This window comes from Halichoerus grypus, chromosome 1, assembly GCF_964656455.1.
Source record: "Halichoerus grypus chromosome 1, mHalGry1.hap1.1, whole genome shotgun sequence".
NCBI classification, from domain to species: domain Eukaryota; kingdom Metazoa; phylum Chordata; class Mammalia; order Carnivora; family Phocidae; genus Halichoerus; species Halichoerus grypus.
In genome coordinates this window covers 1,980,302-1,997,844 of record NC_135712.1, presented here as the reverse complement: position 1 = coordinate 1,997,844, position 17,543 = coordinate 1,980,302, and the positions used below count along the sequence as shown (strand labels likewise).

At 54.7% G+C, this 17,543-nt stretch overlaps 4 protein-coding genes across 4 annotated transcripts in view; all 4 read right to left on the bottom strand.

Moving 5' to 3' along the window:
- Positions 1-17,543, bottom strand: part of TSPEAR (thrombospondin type laminin G domain and EAR repeats) — a 55,809-nt gene that overhangs the window by 27,404 nt on the left and 10,862 nt on the right. The gene's annotated exons all lie outside the window — the stretch shown is intronic.
- Positions 584-1,435, bottom strand: LOC118538958 (uncharacterized). The gene has a single exon (XM_036097278.2). The coding sequence runs from the start codon at positions 1,433-1,435 to the stop codon at positions 584-586; it is 852 nt and encodes a 283-aa protein (XP_035953171.2).
- On the bottom strand, positions 9,338-10,276 carry LOC144379603 (uncharacterized). Its single transcript, XM_078059608.1, has one exon. The coding sequence runs from the start codon at positions 10,274-10,276 to the stop codon at positions 9,338-9,340; it is 939 nt and encodes a 312-aa protein (XP_077915734.1).
- LOC118538939 (uncharacterized) lies at positions 14,334-15,215 on the bottom strand. The gene is made up of 2 exons (XM_036097255.2): positions 14,954-15,215; positions 14,334-14,860 (listed from the first exon to the last, which is right to left on the bottom strand). The coding sequence occupies exons 1-2, from the start codon at positions 15,213-15,215 to the stop codon at positions 14,334-14,336; spliced, it is 789 nt and encodes a 262-aa protein (XP_035953148.1).

The window sequence follows — 17,543 nt, the reverse complement described above, 5'->3', positions numbered from 1 at the left end:
AGACAAGGGGCTGGAAGGAGCACTGACGTCACAGCACGGCCCTGCTGGGACGGGAATCCCCACGTCCCTGGGCTCTGGCTTTGGGCACGCAGGGCCCAGCAGCACTGACCGTCCTGGGCGAGGGCGACTCCCACCCCGGGGCCCTGCCCAGAGGAGTCAGGCCCTGCCCTGCACGATTTCTCAGTCCCTCATTCCTACAAATGTTCGCGGCGGGAGGAGACCAGTGTCTGGTCAAAAGCCTGGGATCCCCCCGCCCCCATGAGGGTCCGATGAAAGGAGGCAGATCCGTTGGTGAAGTGAGTTTATTGGGGAGCCCGAGAAGGTGCTGACAGGTCGGCAGCTGAGGCCAAGGGACCCGAGCAGAGAAACTGGGAGGGAAGGACGGGGGACCAGAACAGGTGTAGGCACCTCCCGGGGGGCAGCGGGGGCAGCGTGCCTGGGAGCTAGGAGGTCAAGGTCAGGTCAGGAGAGTGGACACATGGGGGTCCCCGTCCTGGGGTCAGGACTGGACTGAGGGGGGCTGGGAGGACCACCGTCACTGGGTGGGTCCTGAGCCCAGCTGGCCCCGGGGGGGACGTGCCCGTCAGCAGCAGGACTTCTGGGCCGAGGCGGGCACGCAGCAGGCGGGGGTGCACACGGGCCGGCAGAGCAGGGACACGCAGGAGGAGGGTCTGCAGCAGGACGAGGAGCAGGGGCTGGGCCGGCAGCAGGAGGGGGCTGAGCAGGGGGAGGCCTGGCAGCAGACAGGGGTGCAGTAGACGGGCCTGCAGCAGACAGGGGTGCGGCAGACGGGCTCGCAGCAGACAGGGGTGCGGCAGACGGACGGACCGCAGGCTTCCTGGCAGGGGGAGGAGCTGCAGCAGGAGGGCTGGCAGCTAGACTGTTGGCAGCATGAGGAGGCCGAGCAGGGGGAGGTCTGGCAGCAGACAGGGGTGCAGTAGACGGGCCTGCAGCAGACAGGGGTGCAGCAGACGGACGGACCGCAGGCTTCCTGGCAGGGGGAGGAGCTGCAGCAGGAGGGCTGGCAGCTAGACTGTTGGCAGCATGAGGAGGCCGAGCAGGGGGAGGTCTGGCAGCAGACAGGGGTGCAGCAGACGGGCCCACAGCAGACAGGGGTGCGGCAGACGGACGCGCCGCAGGCTTCCTGGCAGGGGGAGGAGCTGCAGCAGGGGGGCTGGCAGGAGCTGGTGCAGGCTGATTGGCAGGGGCTGGACCCGCAGCTCACGGGGGTGCAGAGGAGGGTCAGGCAGGAGGCCGGGGTGCAGCCGCTGGACTGGCAACAGCGGGGGGCGCGGCAGGGGGGCTCGCAGCAGCTCTCTGGGCAGTCGTCCACCTGCCAGGAGGAGTCGGGGCAGGAGTCCCAGGAGCCGGGCAGGCAGACGCGGCTGCCGTAGCTCAGGTCGCTGGAGCAGACGGACAGGGTGGACGCGGCCATGGTGGGGGCGGTGGGGCTGGAGGAGGGTGTGCGTGTGAGCGTGTGTGTGTGTGTGTGAGTGTGAGTGTATGAGGTGCTGGGCTGTGGGCTTTTATACCCTCCAAGGTGGTGTTGTCCAGCCAGAGGCTCCCTGGGACTTCCCTTTCCTTGCTAGTGTTTTGACTGAGTCCTGGGAGTGCTTATTACTGCTGCTTTATTTACACACGAGCGTTTGCCGCTTGTAAAACGCCTGTCCTGGTTGAGGACGGGGCTGGCCCCCGACTTTGTTTAGTTCTCTAAGCAAACAGCGCAGGGGCTGCCTAGAGTCCTGGAGCCCCGGGGCGTGCGGCCTGCGCACCGTGTCCGGCTCTCGGGTGTGGTCCGCGGTGTGGCGGGCGAGTCTCGGGGAGTGGGCAGGACGCAAAGCCGGGACAGGTGTGCTGATCAGCTGCAGGGCGTCCGCCACACACGGAGGGTTGCACGGTGGCTCACGCGGTCCGGGGTGAGTGGGACAGCAGAAAAAGTGTCTCAGCCCAGATGACAGAGATGGAATGTGGTAAACTTAAGAGAAACGGATGATGCCCTCAAGATCCAATGTCCATCTTAAAGATTTCCAGAAAGACAGGTCAGCCACAGGGAACATTTCTCAGAGCAGAGGGAGTTGGGGTCTTGGGGTGTGGAATTCTGACCAAAGGTGGGATGAGATAAACAGAAAACGGTGCATGTGTAGGCACATGGGTGAACTCTCTCACCAAACCTAAGCATCCTCGATGCCCTGGGAGAGATTGGCATCGCATCGTAACTCAGCGAACCTGATGCCTGAAGACATGCACCCAAATCTTCGACGCTGGAGGGAGAGAAGTTGGATTATGTGACTCCATGAAACCACCCAGTGTGCGGAAGGTAAAGCACTTCTGATACTTTGGCTGTTCTGAAAAACTGCCACTCAGACACCGTCCATGAAAGCATCTCGAGACCACCTGGTCCAGCAAACTCAATACAAAAACAAAGAGAAGTAGAATATAAAAAATAATCAAGAGCAAAAAAAAAAAAAAAAAAGCAGGTTGCAAGTCTTAACTTCTTCAGGGAGAGGAATTTTGCCCATTTGACCTGACAGAGCCAAGCAGCGGCTCACCGTCCTCCCCTCCTCCCCTCCTCCCTGCACGTAACGCACTCGGCGGCACGTGGCTCTGAGCCTTGGCGGTCGCCCACGCACTGCCACCGGGCCATGCAGAAGGTCCCTTGTGCTCCCCATCCTGGGAACACCTCCCTTCACCCCAAACCCCTGCGGCCGCTGACTCTCACTCACTACTCAGATGTGACGTGGCTTTTCCAGAATGTCATAGAAATACAGTGTGCAGCCTTTGGAGTCTGGCGTCTTTCGTTTAACAAAATGTGCTTGGGTTGCACGCGTGCTGGGGGCACATCAGTAGTAGCTCCTGTCTCTATTCTGAACGCGTGCTGCCGGATGCATGGACCACGATTTGGTTACTCTGCCACTGGGTGAAGGACGTCTTCGTTGTTTCCTGTTTTGGAGGGTTATGAACAAAGCTGCTGCCAACACTGCGTACTGGTTTCTGCCTGGCAGTGAGTTTTTGTTTCTCCAGGGTAAACATGTGGGGGTGGCCTAGCTGGATCATAGGGTAAGGGCACGTGTAACGTGATGAGAAACCGCCAGACTATTTTGCAAAGTGTCTGTGCCATTTTGCGTTCCCACCAGCGGCGTACGGGAGTTCTCGTGGCTCTGCATCCTTGCCAGCCCTTGATGTTGCCAGTTTTTTTGTTAAATATTAGCCATTCTAATAGGTGTGTGGTGGTATCTTTTTGTATTTTCATTTGCGTTGCCCTGATGACTAATGCTGTGTTGAGATTCTTGAATGTGCTTTCTTGCCAAAATGGTTTCCAAAGTGGTGGAATGACGCGTTACAGTTCCACCAGGGCTGTGCGAGCACTTCACTCCTCCACGCCCTTGCCAGCGCTAGGCATGGTCGGGCTTTTCCGTTGTAGCCATTCCCAAAGGCATGTAAGGTTAGCTCTTTAGGTTTTAATTTGCACTTCCCTGATGACTGATGGTCTTAGGCATCTTTTTATGTGCTTATTTGCCATCCAGTGTCTTCTTGGTATTTCTTCAAATGTTCAGGCCCCTTCCTTTTTTAGGTTTTCTCGACATTGAATTTTGAGAGCACTTTATGCATTTGGGATAAGAGTGCAGTTGACCCTTGAATAAGGTGGGTGTTAGGGCACCAACCCGCTCACAGTCGAACATTTGCGTGTAGCTCTGGCCCCCCAGAAACCTAACTGCTAACTAAGCCTCGTGTTGACCAGAAGCTCTACGGGTAACACAGAGCTGACGAACACATACTTGTATCCTTACAATAAAGTGAGCTGGAGAAGAAAATGTTAGTAAGAAAGTCATCAGGAAGAGAAAGCACATGCACAGTAGGGTACGGATTTACTGGAAAAACCCACGTCTGAGTGGGCTCGCAGTCCAGACCAGTGTAGCTCAAGGGTCAGCAGCACTTTGCTCAGATGTGACTTGCAAATATTTTCTGCTCCTCTACAGCTTCTCTTTTCAGGCTCTTAACAGTGTTGTTTGAAGACCAAAGGGTTTAATATTGGTAAAGGCCAGTTTATCAATTTTCTTCTTTTTCAGATCATGCTTTGGGTAATAATCCTAAGAATTCACCTAACGTAAGGTCACAATGATTTTCTCCTGTTTTTTTCTAAAAGTTTAAAATGTTTACATTTTACATTAGGGCTATGATCAATTTTTATTAAATTTTTACACTAAGTGTGAAGTATGGGTCAAGATTCCTTTTTTTTTTTTTTTTTGGATTTGAACGTCCAATTGTTCCAAGTACACTTCTGTCTCTTGAACTTGCCTTTGCAATTTTGTCAAAAATGAGTTGACTGTATTCGTGTGGGTCTATGTGTCTATTCTGTTTCATTAATCTGCCTACTTACATTCCTTTGCCAACATCACATTGTCTTGATTACTTTTATTATAGGAAATCTTGAAGTCATGTAGTGAAGTCCTCCAGCTTTGTTCTTCATTTTCAAATGGTTTGGATGTTTGAGCTCCTTCGCCTTTCCAAACAATTTCAGAATTAGCTTGTTCATATTGACAAAAAGCTGCTACCGGGATGTGGATTGGGATTGCCTTGAGTCTATAGACCAGTCTGGAGGTCACTGACATCGTAACACCTGCAAACATGGTCTAGCTCTCCATTTACTTATGTCTCGTTAAATTTCTTCCATCAATATTTTTATAGTTCTCATTATGTATATATTCCCTGACATTTATGCCTACGTTTTCATTATTTATTCTGTTGTAAAGCACACCTTTAAACAAAATTTTTCAATTCCAATTATTTGCTGCTATTTATTGAAATGCAATTCATGTTAATTATTTTAGGCTTGCACACTTCAGCCTTGCTAAACTCTCTTATATTTCTAGGAGATTTTTGTAGATTCTTGGGGGTTTTCTATGTGCACACTCATGTCCTCTGTGAGTAGAGACCATTGTATATCTTAATTTCCAATATGTATGACTTGTATTTCTTTTTCTTGCTGGTTGCACAGGTAGGACTTCAGTATGATGTTGAGTAGGAGCAGTGAGAGAGGACATCTGTATCTTTTTCTTGATCTTTGGAGGAAAGCTCTCAGTCTTTTACAATTAAGTATGGTGTTGGCTATAAGATTTTCACAGATGCCTTATATCAGGTTAACAGTTTTTTCAATTATTCCTAGTTCACTATATGCTTTTTTAAAAAAATTAAACAGGGGGAACACTGCCCAATTCATTCTTTGAGGCTACATTACCCTGATAACAAAGCCAGGCAAAGACATGACAAGAATAGAACCACAAACTAATATCCCTTATAAACAATGATGCAAAAGTCCTCAATAAAATACTAGCAAACTGAATTTAGCAGCACAGTGAAAAGATTATACACCATGACCAAGAAGGACCTATTTCTGGAATTCAAGGACGGTGCCACATATGAAAATCAGTCAATATAAAACCCCACATTACCAGAATAAAGAAAGAAATACATGATAATCTCAATTGATACAGAAAAAACATTTGACAAAATTCAACACACTTTCATGATGCAAACACTCAACAAACTAGGAAAAGGAGGAACTACCTCAATATCATAAAATATGTATGTGAAAACCCCACAGCAAACATCATACTCAGTGGTGAAAGACTGAGAGCTTTTCCTCTAAGATCAGGAATGAGGCAGGGATGCCCACTTTTGCTGCTTCAATTCACCACAGTACTGGAGGTTCTAGGAGAGCAGTTGGACAATAAAATAAATAAAGGCAGTCTAAATTGGAAAGGAAGAGTAAAATCACCTCTGTTCACAGATGCTATGACCTTATTTGTAGAAAATCCTAAAGACCTGTTAGCACTAGTAAGTGAATTCAGAAAAATGGCAAGACACAAAGTCAACACACAAAAATCAGTTGCATTTCTGTACACAAATAATGAACAACCCAAAAAGGAAATTATAAAAGCAATCCCATTTACAATTACATCAAAAAAAAATAAAATAAAAGGAATTAACCACAGAGGGGAAAGTCCTGTACAATGAAAACTATAAAACATTGTTGAAAGATGGTAAAGAAGACACAAATAAATGGAAAGACAGCCCACGTTCACGGGTTGGAAGGCTCAATATTGTTAAGATGTTGATACTACCCAAAGCAATCTACAGATGTAACACAATCATTATTGAAATCTCAATGACATTTTTTACAGAAACATAAAACCCCTCACACTAATATGGAATCTAAAGGGACCCTGCATAGCCAAAAAATCCTGAAAAACAAAGCCGGAGGACTCACACTTCCTGATTTCAAAACTACAAAGCTACAATAATCAACATAGACATAAAAATGGACGGACATATAGACAAATGGAATAGAATAGAGTCCAGAAATAAACCTTCACTTATTAGGTCAAATCATTTTTCACAAGGGCACCAAGTACATTCAATGGAAAAAGGACAGTCTTTTTAACAAATGGTGCTGGGAAAACTGATGATCCACATGCAAAAGAATGAAGTTGGACCCCTACCTCACACCACACACCAAAATGAACTCAAAATGGATCCATGACCTAGATGGCAGACCTAAAACTATAAAACTCTTAGAAGAAAACACAGGATGAAAGCTTCGCAACATTGGATTTCACGATGATTTCCTGGATATGACACCAGAGGCACGGGCAACATAAAAAAAATACAAAAATTGGACTTCATGAAAATTTTAAATATATTTTTAAGATTTTATTTATTTGTTTGACAGAGAGAGAGACAGCGAGAGAGGGAACACAAGCAGGGGGAGTGGGAGAGGGAGAAGCAGGCTTCCCGCAGAGCAGGGAGCCCGATGTGGGGCTTGATCACAGGACCCCGGGATCATGACCTGAGCCGAAGGCAGACGCTTAACGACTGAGCCACCCAGGCGCCCCTCTAGGCTCTTTTTTTAATTGCCATCTATAGAACTGTTGTAATCTTGCTTTTATTTCCTGGATATTCAAAAATGTTTTGCCTGGGGCACCCAGGCACCCCAAAATTTTAAATATTTTTGCATCAAGAGACAATACCAATGGAGAATAAAAGGTAATCCAAAGAAAGGGGAGAAAACATTTGAAAATCATGTTCTGATCAGGGGTTAATATCTAAAATGTATGAGAACTCCCAAAAATCGATAACAAAAAGCCAAACAACCCAATTAAAAAATGAGCAAAGGACTTGAATAGACATTTTTCCAAAGAAGATGCACAACTTACGTGACCAATGAGCACATGAAAAGACGCTCAACATCACTCATCTTTAGAGAAATGCAAATCAAAAGTACAATGACAAGTCACCTTACACCCATTAGGATAAATATGTAATATAAATTATATTTATGTAAATATAAACACAACGAGGAAATAGCATATACAATATATATAAATGTAACAAGGAGAAGATAGCAAGTGTTGATGAGGATGTGGAGGACTTAAAGCCCTTGTGCGTTGTGAGTGGGAACATGAAATGGTACGGCCACTGTGGAAATTAGTAGGGTGGTTCTTCAGAAAATTAACAGTAGAATTACCATACGATCCAGCAATTATATGAGTATATGCTCAAAATAACTGAAAGCAGGCATTCAAAGAGATTTTTGTAAGCCGTGTTCACAGCAGCATTATTCACAAGAGCTACAAGATGGAAGAACCCAAGTGTCCACTGAGGGATGAATAGATAAGCAAAACGTGGTCCATCCACTCAGTGGAATAGTGCTCAGCCTTAAAAAGGAAGCAGGTCTGACCTCAACATGGATGAAGCATGAGGACATTATGGGGAGTGACACAAGCCAGTCACAAAAAGACAACTACTCTAGGATTCCACTGACGTGAGGTCCTTCAGAGACAGAGGTGGAAAGGTGGACGCCAGGGCCGGGGGTGGGGGCTGGCAAGTCCGTGGTCATGGGGACAGGGTTTCGTTCTCCCAGGAATGAACAGAGTCCTGGAGATGGACGGTGGGGACGGCTGCACAACATTAGGAATGTACTTAGCACCACTGACCTGTACAGTAAAAAATGGTTAGGATGGTGGACTTGCTGTTATGTGTATTTGGCATCAATACAAATTGGAAAAAAAAAAAAAAAGGAAGGGCGCGATCGCTCCATGAAGAGACAGGGAGGAAATTCACACACCTGTGAGTGAGTGAAAACAGCCAATCTGAGAAGTCTCCATCCTGTATGTATGTCCTACACTAGGACAGTCCGGGAAGGACCCAACTATGGAGACAGTAGACTGGCAGGTGCCAGGGGCTGCGGGGGAGGGGCAGGAGGAGCACAGGGGGTTTTCAGGGTAGAGAGACCCACTGTGACGGGCTCTCTCCTCCAGCACTCTGACCCCCAAACCCAAACCTGGCTGCCTGGGTCTCCCCCGAGCTCCCAGGGCCATCTGTGAAACTCGGGGTGCTTGGAGCTCCACTGGGTTTGCCCTCCTGCATGAGGGCTGGAAATACTCTCCAGCTGGTGGGAGCACCAACTGCAACATGCACTTTGCTCATTCCCCTCCCCCCGTGCTGTTCTGTGCTCCCCAGCCCAGGATCTGACACCCTGGCTTCATGATCTTGTCAATGTCCTGAGCTGGCCCAGGCAAGAAGGCATCCAGTCCCTGTTACCCCGTCTTCACTGGAGCAGTGCCTCCCCCACGACACCACCTTTCCGAGAAACGGGTAGAGTCCCCGGGAGGATCCCAGGGGGACCCCAGGCCCACAGGGGCTGTGCCGCCTGCAGCCCCCAGGCCCGCTTGTCTGGGGCCGGTTTGCCCAGCTGGGGCAGTGGGTGGAAACGGGCCAGGGGCTGGGAACCCCCAGACCACGACCCGTGTGCAGGTGCCCGGCCTCGGGAAGCCCTGGGCACGCAGGGCCCAGCAGCACTGACCGTCCTGGGCGAGGGCGACTCCCACCCCGGGGCCCTGCCCAGAGGAGTCAGGCCCTGCCCTGCGCGATTTCTCAGTCCCTCATTCCTACAAATGCTCGCGGCGGGAGGAGACCAGTGTCTGGTCAAAAGCCTGGGATCCCCCCGCCCCCATGAGGGTCCGATGAAAGGAAGCAGATCCGTTGGTGAAGTGAGTTTATTGGGGAGCCCGAGGAGGTGCCGACAGGTCGGCAGCTGAGGCCAAGGGACCCGAGCAGAGAAACTGGGAGGGAAGGACAGGGGACCAGAACAGGTGTAGGCACCTCCCGGGGGGCAGCGGGGGCAGCGTGCCTGGGAGCTAGGAGGTCAAGGTCAGGTCAGGAGAGTGGACACATGGGGGACCCCGTCCTGGGGTCAGGACTGGACTGAGGGGGCCTGGGAGGACCACCGTCACTGGGTGGGTCCTGAGCCCAGCTGGCCCCGGGGGGGACGTGCCCATCAGCAGCAGGACTTCTGGGCCGAGGCGGGCACGCAGCAGGCCTGGCGGGGGTCCACGGGCCGGCAGAGCAGGGACACGCAGGAGGCCCGGCGGCAGCAGCTGGGCTGGCAGGAGGTGGGCACGCAGCAGGCAGGGGTGCACACGGGCCGGCAGAGCAGGGACACGCAGGAGGCCCGGCGGCAGCAGCTGGCCTGGCAGGAGGTGGGCACGCAGCAGGCCTGGCGGGGGCCCACGGGCCGGCAGAGCAGGGACACGCAGGAGGAGGGTCTGCAGCAGGACGAGGAGCAGGGGCTGGGCCGGCAGCAGGAGGGGGCTGAGCAGGGGGAGGCCTCGCAGCAGACAGGGGTGCAGCAGACGGGGGTGCGGCAGACAGGGGTGCGGCAGACGGACGCGCCGCAGGCTTCCTGGCAGGGGGAGGAGCTGCAGCAGGAGGGCTGGCAGCTAGACTGTTGGCAGCATGAGGAGGCCGAGCAGGGGGAGGTCTGGCAGCAGACAGGGGTGCAGCAGACGGGCTCACAGCAGACAGGGGTGCGGCAGACAGGGGTGCAGCAGACGGGCTCACAGCAGACAGGGGTGCAGCAGACAGGGGTGCGGCAGACGGGCTCGCAGCAGGCAGGGGTGCGGCAGACGGACGCGCCGCAGGCTTCCTGGCAGGGGGAGGAGCTGCAGCAGGGGGGCCGGCAGGAGCTGGTGCAGGCTGATTGGCAGGGGCTGGACCCGCAGCTCACGGGGGTGCAGAGGAGGGTCAGGCAGGAGGCCGGGGTGCAGCCGCTGGACTGGCAACAGCGGGGGGCGCGGCAGGGGGGCTCGCAGCAGCTCTCTGGGCAGTCGTCCACCTGCCAGGAGGAGTTGGGGCAGGAGTCCCAGGAGCCGGGCAGGCAGACGCGGCTGCCGTAGCTCAGGTCGCTGGAGCAGACGGACAGGGTGGACGCGGCCATGGTGGGGGCGGTGGGGCTGGAGGAGGGTGTGAGGGTGAGAGTGTGTGTGTGAGTGTGAGTGTGTGAGGTGCTCGGGGATGCCAGGGCTTTTATATCCACCCCTGCCTGGTGTTTTCCCCACAGGAGGCTCACATGTCTCCTTCCTTGTTGGGGTCCCCGCGGGCCAGGGAAGCCTAATTAGATGAGTCAGTGGCCTGGAGGTAGGTTGATGGCTGCCTGACTGGGGTTTGGCCCTGGGGGAAGCTGGCGCGGGCGGTGCTGCGGACAAGCCATTCCACCTGCAGGTGCCCTGGTCGTGGGCCAGGAGAAATGTGTGTCCGTGACTCTGTGGCAGACGCTCGTGGTGGCCCGTGGTGAGACCGCCTGTGTCTGTGCAGGGTCCAGGGTTATGGCGGAGAAAGGTGCAGACCTGCTCTTGCTGCCCCAGGGAGGGCTGGGGAGGATGTCAGGTCCCTCGGTGGGGAGGCCATGTGCTGGGCAGAAGTAGGGGGGCGGTGTACCGAGACCCCTGATGTTACCAGGAGTCTTTGGATCCCTGGTCTTTCACACCCACACCTCGACCGAGGCATGGGCGGGAGGGTCCCAGGAGGGTCCCAGGGCATAGACGGCTGTCCTGGGAGGGAGGCAGGGGCGGGTCTTTCTCTTGCTCTCACGGGAGCATAGTGCCCGTCGCGGGGAGCGGGTCCTAGCTGTCTCGGAAGCAGCGCTGACCATGCAGGACAGTTTTCGGAGACTTTGGTGATTCTGTGGCATAGACTTGGGGATTGGGCAGGTCCCTGGTGTAAGCTCGAGGAGGGACGGGGCCAACAGCGGGTGCCACTCTGCAGCTCGCTCTGCAGGTAACCCCAGGGTGGCCACTGCCATCCGCCCGTAAACAGCTGAGTCTCCGGGAGAGATTCCTAAATGTCTGTCCCAAGGCGCTTCGCTCCAGACCACACATCCTAACACGTCCACGTACCACCCGCGCTCCCCCGAACCCAGCTCTGCCCCCGGGGTCTTTCTGTGGGAAGGAGCCACCAGGCCGGCACACTGGGTTCCCGAGCCAGAACCTCGGTGTCCACCCGAGTCCTCCCCGCTCTGCTCACTTTGGCGTCTCGGCCATGCTTGCAATCTGTCAGCCTGGTGGACACCACACCCCCTTCCTGCACCCCAGAGTGGCCAGTTCTTTCCCACTGAGACCCGTTCACCCCGATGCTGCCAAAAGGATCTTCCCGCGGAACAAATCAAACCCGGCGCCTCCCGCGACCGCACCACGTCGTTTCGTCCGTCAGGCTCTTCAAGACAGACACGGCTGGAATCGGCCGTCCCACTGCGTGCCTGGGACTGCGCACCCCAGCTCTGCTGGACTGTCCGCTCCGAGAACGCCCCACGCCCGCCCTTGTAGCTGGCCGTCTGCACACTCTCCCCTGCCCAGAATTCTTCCTGGGGTTTCAGCCTCCAACTGAGCCAAGCCTCCCACTCCCTGACGGCGAGAGGGCATCGTCCCGTCCACCTGCCGCCTGGATCTGTTGTGACCCCCACCATACAGCCCTGCGGCCATGCTAGAATGTAGGCATCTCGCGGGCAGTGACCTTGTCTGTCTTGCCGACCACGGTGCCCAGCACGGGGTCTCCCAGGTGGCGCTGGCCACGTCTGCTCAGCCACAGAGCACCAGAGAGGCGGCTGGGACAGCAGACATTCCAGCCTCAGAGGCTGGGGTCTGAGATCAAGGTGTCCGCCGGCCAGCTCTCTCTGAGGCCTCTCCCCTCCGCGTGGACACGGCCGTCTTCCCTCGTGTCCACGCGGCCGTCCCGGTGTGCGTGTCTGCGTCCTCCTGTTCTCATAGGGGCACCAGTCAGATTGAGGAAGGGACCCAGCTGACACAGACTGAATGTTTGTGTCCCCCCAAAACGTGCAAGGTGAAATCTGAACCCCGAAAATGATCAGGCCATGAGGGTTCAGCCTCACGTGGGGATCAGTGTTCCCACGAGCTCCCCCGCTGCTCCCCGCCCATCCTGCAGCTCAGACTGCTCCTCTCGGGCAGCCCACCAAACCAAAGTGCGAACAGAGCTGAGGTGTCCGGGTCGCAGCTCCTCAGCCTGGACAGAAGCAAACACACGTCCTCTGTGGGAAGAAGCCTCCATCAGAGGCCTCCACGTGCCCACAGAGGCTTTCCCAGGACAAGGACCATTTCTCCCCCCAAACAAGGAGGCACCAGGGAAGAAGACGGTGAGCGAGAAGCAGCAGACATTCCAGAAAGCCGTGGTGGCTACGCGGAGACTTCAAACTCGGCAGGTGCCATCAAACACAGACAGGGTCTGTTGTGCGGGCAGGACGGGCTCTCGGGGGCTCTGCGGGGCTGGGTGCAGAGCAGTGCTGCTGGGAGGAGGGGGAGGACCCACAGAGGCCCTGGCACGGAAGGAGTGGGTGGGCCGAAGATGAACCGGCTCAGACAGGGCCGAGGAGGCCAGAGGCCGGGTGGGTGTGGCCGTTCACAGAGCCGAGCTCACACAAGGGGGACATGGCTCCAGGACCGAGTCAAGGGACAGGACACTCCTTGTGCCACGCTCAGGGGGATGCCGTGTTGGGGACTGGCCAGCCAGCCACCCTGGGGTCACGGTGCTCTGGGCCAGGAAACGCTCTCCATGGGACACCTGCTTCCTTCTGACCTCGGGTTCCTACATCACAATGTTGCATGGTTTCCCTCGAATGTGGCCAGAGGGTGTGTGAGGCCTCCCAGACAAGGCTGTTCCCCACTGGGGGCCATCCATGGCCCAGACAAGGCCTGCACCCTCCAGGGGAGACACCTGCCCAGCATTGACCCTGCAGGGACAGTGGGAAGCCCTCCTCCCTGTTTCTTCCAATACTTGAATTCCTGAGTCAAGTGCCCAACAAGACCCACCATTCCCAATACCCCTCTCCCCTGGCCGTTGGTCCCTGTGATAGTTAATTTTATGTGTCCTTTTGGCCAGGCCATCATGCTCCATTGTTTGGTCAAATGCACACAGATGTTGCTAAGAAATTTTTAGATGAAATTAGTATTTAAATCAGTCGACTCTGAGTGAAGCAGGCTATCTGCCATTCAGCAGGTGAGCCGCGCCCAATCAGCTGAAGGACGTAGGAGCTGAGCGGGCCCCCCAGGAGGAAGGGAAGCTGCCAGCACCCCGTCTTCCGGCTCAAGCTGCAGCCTCTCCACTCTCCCTGGGAAGCCCGCCCTGCAGATCTCAGACGTGCCAGGCTCCTCAGGCACATGAACCAATTCCTCAAAATCCATGTCTCTGTTACATATATGCACACATCCTGTCGGCTGCTACTCTGGAGAACCCTGCCTGACACAGGCTCCGGTCATCCCTGCACACAGCGCTCACGCTCCCGGTGTCCTCCCGTGGAGGGAAGCCCCTCCCCTGTGCGGAGGGTCTCTGGAGAGAGACCTGCCACCCTCTTGCCCAAAGCCAGTCCTGGAGCAGCCTTCATGCCTTCAAGGCAGAGGCTTTATTAAACGGGCTCTCCTTTGTCCCTAGCAAAGCTCCACAGCCCTGAGATGTAAGGCTCAGGGGCTGGACAGGTGGCCCTGTGACCCTCACTGGTGAAGGTATCCAGGGGCACCCAGGGGTCTCCCAGGTGGGCAGGTTTCTCTGTGCTGGAGGCTGCAGGGGGACAACAACCACAGAAGGCCCAGCGGCGGGTGCAGGTGGCCAGCCCTACCCAGGGTGCTGTTGCCCTGGATGCAGCCCTGCCCACCTGCAGCATCCAAGCCCTTCCCTGTGGTTTGCTGAGATAAGCATTCGAGGCCTTTGGAGAAGGATTGACAATGACTTTATTCAACAGACAGGTCACTCACATAGGGCAGGACAAAGTGACCTCAGTCCAGCCAGGATGGAGAGGAGGAGGCTGGGTGAGACACAGCGCCTGGAGGGAGCTGGGAGCTGCCCAGGGAGCCAGCCAGACAGTGAGGGCTCGGCCTTGCTTGCTGAGCTGGGTGCTCTGGGGTGGAGGAAACCCCAGACTGGGCTCAAGGCTTCTGATACTTCAGGTGGAAGTACCAGTTGGCCTTACTAGCTATGGGGGGCCGTGCCCGTCAGCAGCAGGACTTCTGGGCCGAGGCGGGCACGCAGCAGGCCTGGCGGGGGCCCACGGGCCGGCAGAGCAGGGACACGCAGGAGGCCCGGCGGCAGCAGCTGGGCTGGCAGGAGGTGGGCACGCAGCAGGCGGGGGTGCACACGGGCCGGCAGAGCAGGGACACGCAGGAGGAGGGTCTGCAGCAGGACGAGGAGCAGGGGCTGGGCCGGCAGCAGGAGGGGGCTGAGCAGGGGGAGGCCTGGCAGCAGGCAGGGGTGCAGTAGACAGGCCTGCAGCAGACAGGGGTGCAGCAGACGGACGGACCGCAGGCTTCCTGGCAGGGGGAGGAGCTGCAGCAGGAGGGCTGGCAGCTAGACTGTTGGTAGCATGAGGAGGCCGAGCAGGGGGAGGCCTGGCAGCAGGCAGGGGTGCAGTAGACAGGCCTGCAGCAGACAGGGGTGCAGCAGACGGACGGACCGCAGGCTTCCTGGCAGGGGGAGGAGCTGCAGCAGGAGGGCTGGCAGCTAGACTGTTGGCAGCATGAGGAGGCCGAGCAGGGGGAGGCCTGGCAGCAGACAGGGGTGCGGCAGACGGACGCGCCGCAGGCTTCCTGGCAGGGGGAGGAGCTGCAGCAGGGGGGCCGGCAGGAGCTGGTGCAGGCTGATTGGCAGGGGCTGGACCCGCAGCTCACGGGGGTGCAGAGGAGGGTCAGGCAGGAGGCCGGGGTGCAGCCGCTGGACTGGCAACAGCTGGGGGCGCGGCAGGGGGGCTCGCAGCAGCTCTCTGGGCAGCCGTCCACCTGCCAGGAGGAGTCGGGGCAGGAGTCCCAGGAGCCGGGCAGGCAGACGCGGCTGCCATAGCTCAGGTCGCTGGAGCAGACGGACAGGGTGGACGCGGCCATGGTGGGGGTGGTGGGGCTGGAGGAGGGTGTGCGTGTGAGTGTGAGAGTGTGTGTGTGAGTGTGTGTGAGTGTGTGAGGTGCTCAGGCTGCTGGCTTTTATACCCCCCGTGAGTGTGTGTTGTCCCAACAACAGGCTCAGTGAAGCCTTCCCTTCCTTGTTGGTGTTTAGTGTTGTGCTCTTTTCCCGGTGCTGGGTCACTGTCTGAATGCCACTGGCTTGTGAGGCTCCTGAGTGGAGTCAGGCTATCCTGACCTGTGTTTGTCCCCAAAGGAAAGACAGTAGAAATGCTTTGATGCTTTCGTAGAGACCATAGAAATCAGGTGATTTTCTGAAAGTGACAGTCTGTGTTCCATCCCATGGCGGGTGGGGGGGGGGGTGCCCTTCTAACCCAAGGGAAGGGATGAGGATAGAGCAATCCTAGAATTTGTGCTTTGAGCAAAGGGAGAGATGTTCAGCTGTGGACAGGGCTGACGATGCTCAGCCAGCCTGGCCGTGGGGCAGGATGCACTTCGTGGGTTGATGTTGCTGGTTGTAGTGGGGTTGATGGGGCATGTGTCTCCCAGGAGTGAGCCCTGGGGCAGGTGTGAAGAAAGTGTCCTGGGAGCAGACATTGGCTCACAGAAGGGGCCACAGTCGTGGATGCAGGCTAGCACAGTAGGAATGACCACGATGGGCAATGCATTTGCTTCATTGCTTCATGCCCCAGTGCTTGGTTCCACACCTGAGACCTGGTGAGTACACAGCATCCGGCATGGTCCCTCATGTCCTCATGGACACTTGGCCACTATACTCTGCTAAGTCTCTGAAGGGGCAAGGGCAAGGCCCTTGGTGATGCTCTGAGCTGCAGGGTTCCATCAAGGGCTTGTTGGGGGCCAGTGGGATTCAGGGTTGAAAGCCTCACTGTCCTCTGATGGGTGGAACTGGGGGTTGTCCTGGGGGCCGCATGATAGTCCTCAGTGGAGAAATGATATTCTCTCAAAGACCAATGGCTTAAAACCTTCCAAATCTATTGAAAAACTTTAATCTACACATCCAGGAAGCTCAATGCACTCCAAATAAGTTGTCAATCAGGAATCCTCCATCCAACAAGGTTATTTTTTACAAATGAGTCCAAATACATTCCCAGATAAATAAAAACTGAGGGATTTTGATGTTGGAAGACCCACCTTATAAGACGCACTGAGGGGAGTCCCTCAGGCTGAAAGTAAGCGACCCCAGTCGGGAATTCTGATCCACAGGAGGACGCGAAGCACGCCAGTCAAGGTGGTCATGTGATTACAACAGAAGGTGCGGACCCATGTTTTTCTCCTTCATTGAGTCTTACGTCGTTTGCTTCTCTGACTAAAGCAGCTGCCTACAACAGGATGCACGTACTGCATTGTGGGGCCTGTGGTGTGATGTGATGTATTAGACAATACAAGGGAGGCGGGTGGGAGCAAAGCTGTGTCGGGTGGAGGAAATGACCGCAGATGGCAACTCGGATCCACAGGAACGTGTGAAGGGAACCAGAAACGATAAAAAGGCGAGGAGAACAAAAGCTATAAGTATAATACTTGCTTTCCTGTCTTCTCTCAGCTTTTTAGAAGTCATAAAAGCATATTAGGTAATAATTATAACAATATATTGAGGGGTTTTTAACATTGACAGGTGGAGTATATGTAACAGCAAGACCATGAAGGGACAAGAAGAGGATGGAGCTCTGTACAAAAAGGAGCATGTTTTTACATCACTGGAATTGACTTAGTGTAAATTGGAAGTGGATTCTGCTCAGTTAAAATAAACATATGGAAGCCCCAGAGCAAAACTAGGAAAAACTAAAAAAAAAAAAATAGAAATCATTAAAGAAATAAAAATGCTGCTTAAGAAAATATTCGCTAAGTGCACAAGAGTGCACCAAAGGAGGACGAGAGGAACACACACACAAAAGACACGAGACACAGAGGAAGCAAGACAGTGAAGCCACCGGCAAGATCCAGCTGCTGCCCATTCACACCACTGGCTGCAACCGTGTTACGGAAAACCACCTCACACGCTGGATTAGCAAATATTGACCCATGGCTCCTAGGGGAACTAGAGTTAGCTTCCTGTGCGCCCTGGTCCCATTTTCATCAAGCGATCAATACAGAGCCTCCTTTTATGTGTGCCTAGGAAAAACGCAGTGTCTTCCTTCACATGTAATGCTTCTGACACCAGGTATGTGGGGTTTTCCCACCAACCAGCTCTCTAACACCTGCTGGGGTCCCACAATTCAGTTTCATTCCGACACTAACCTAATGCAGAACCCCAGGTTAAGAGCTCAGACCCATGAGATCGGCCCCACTTCAGAT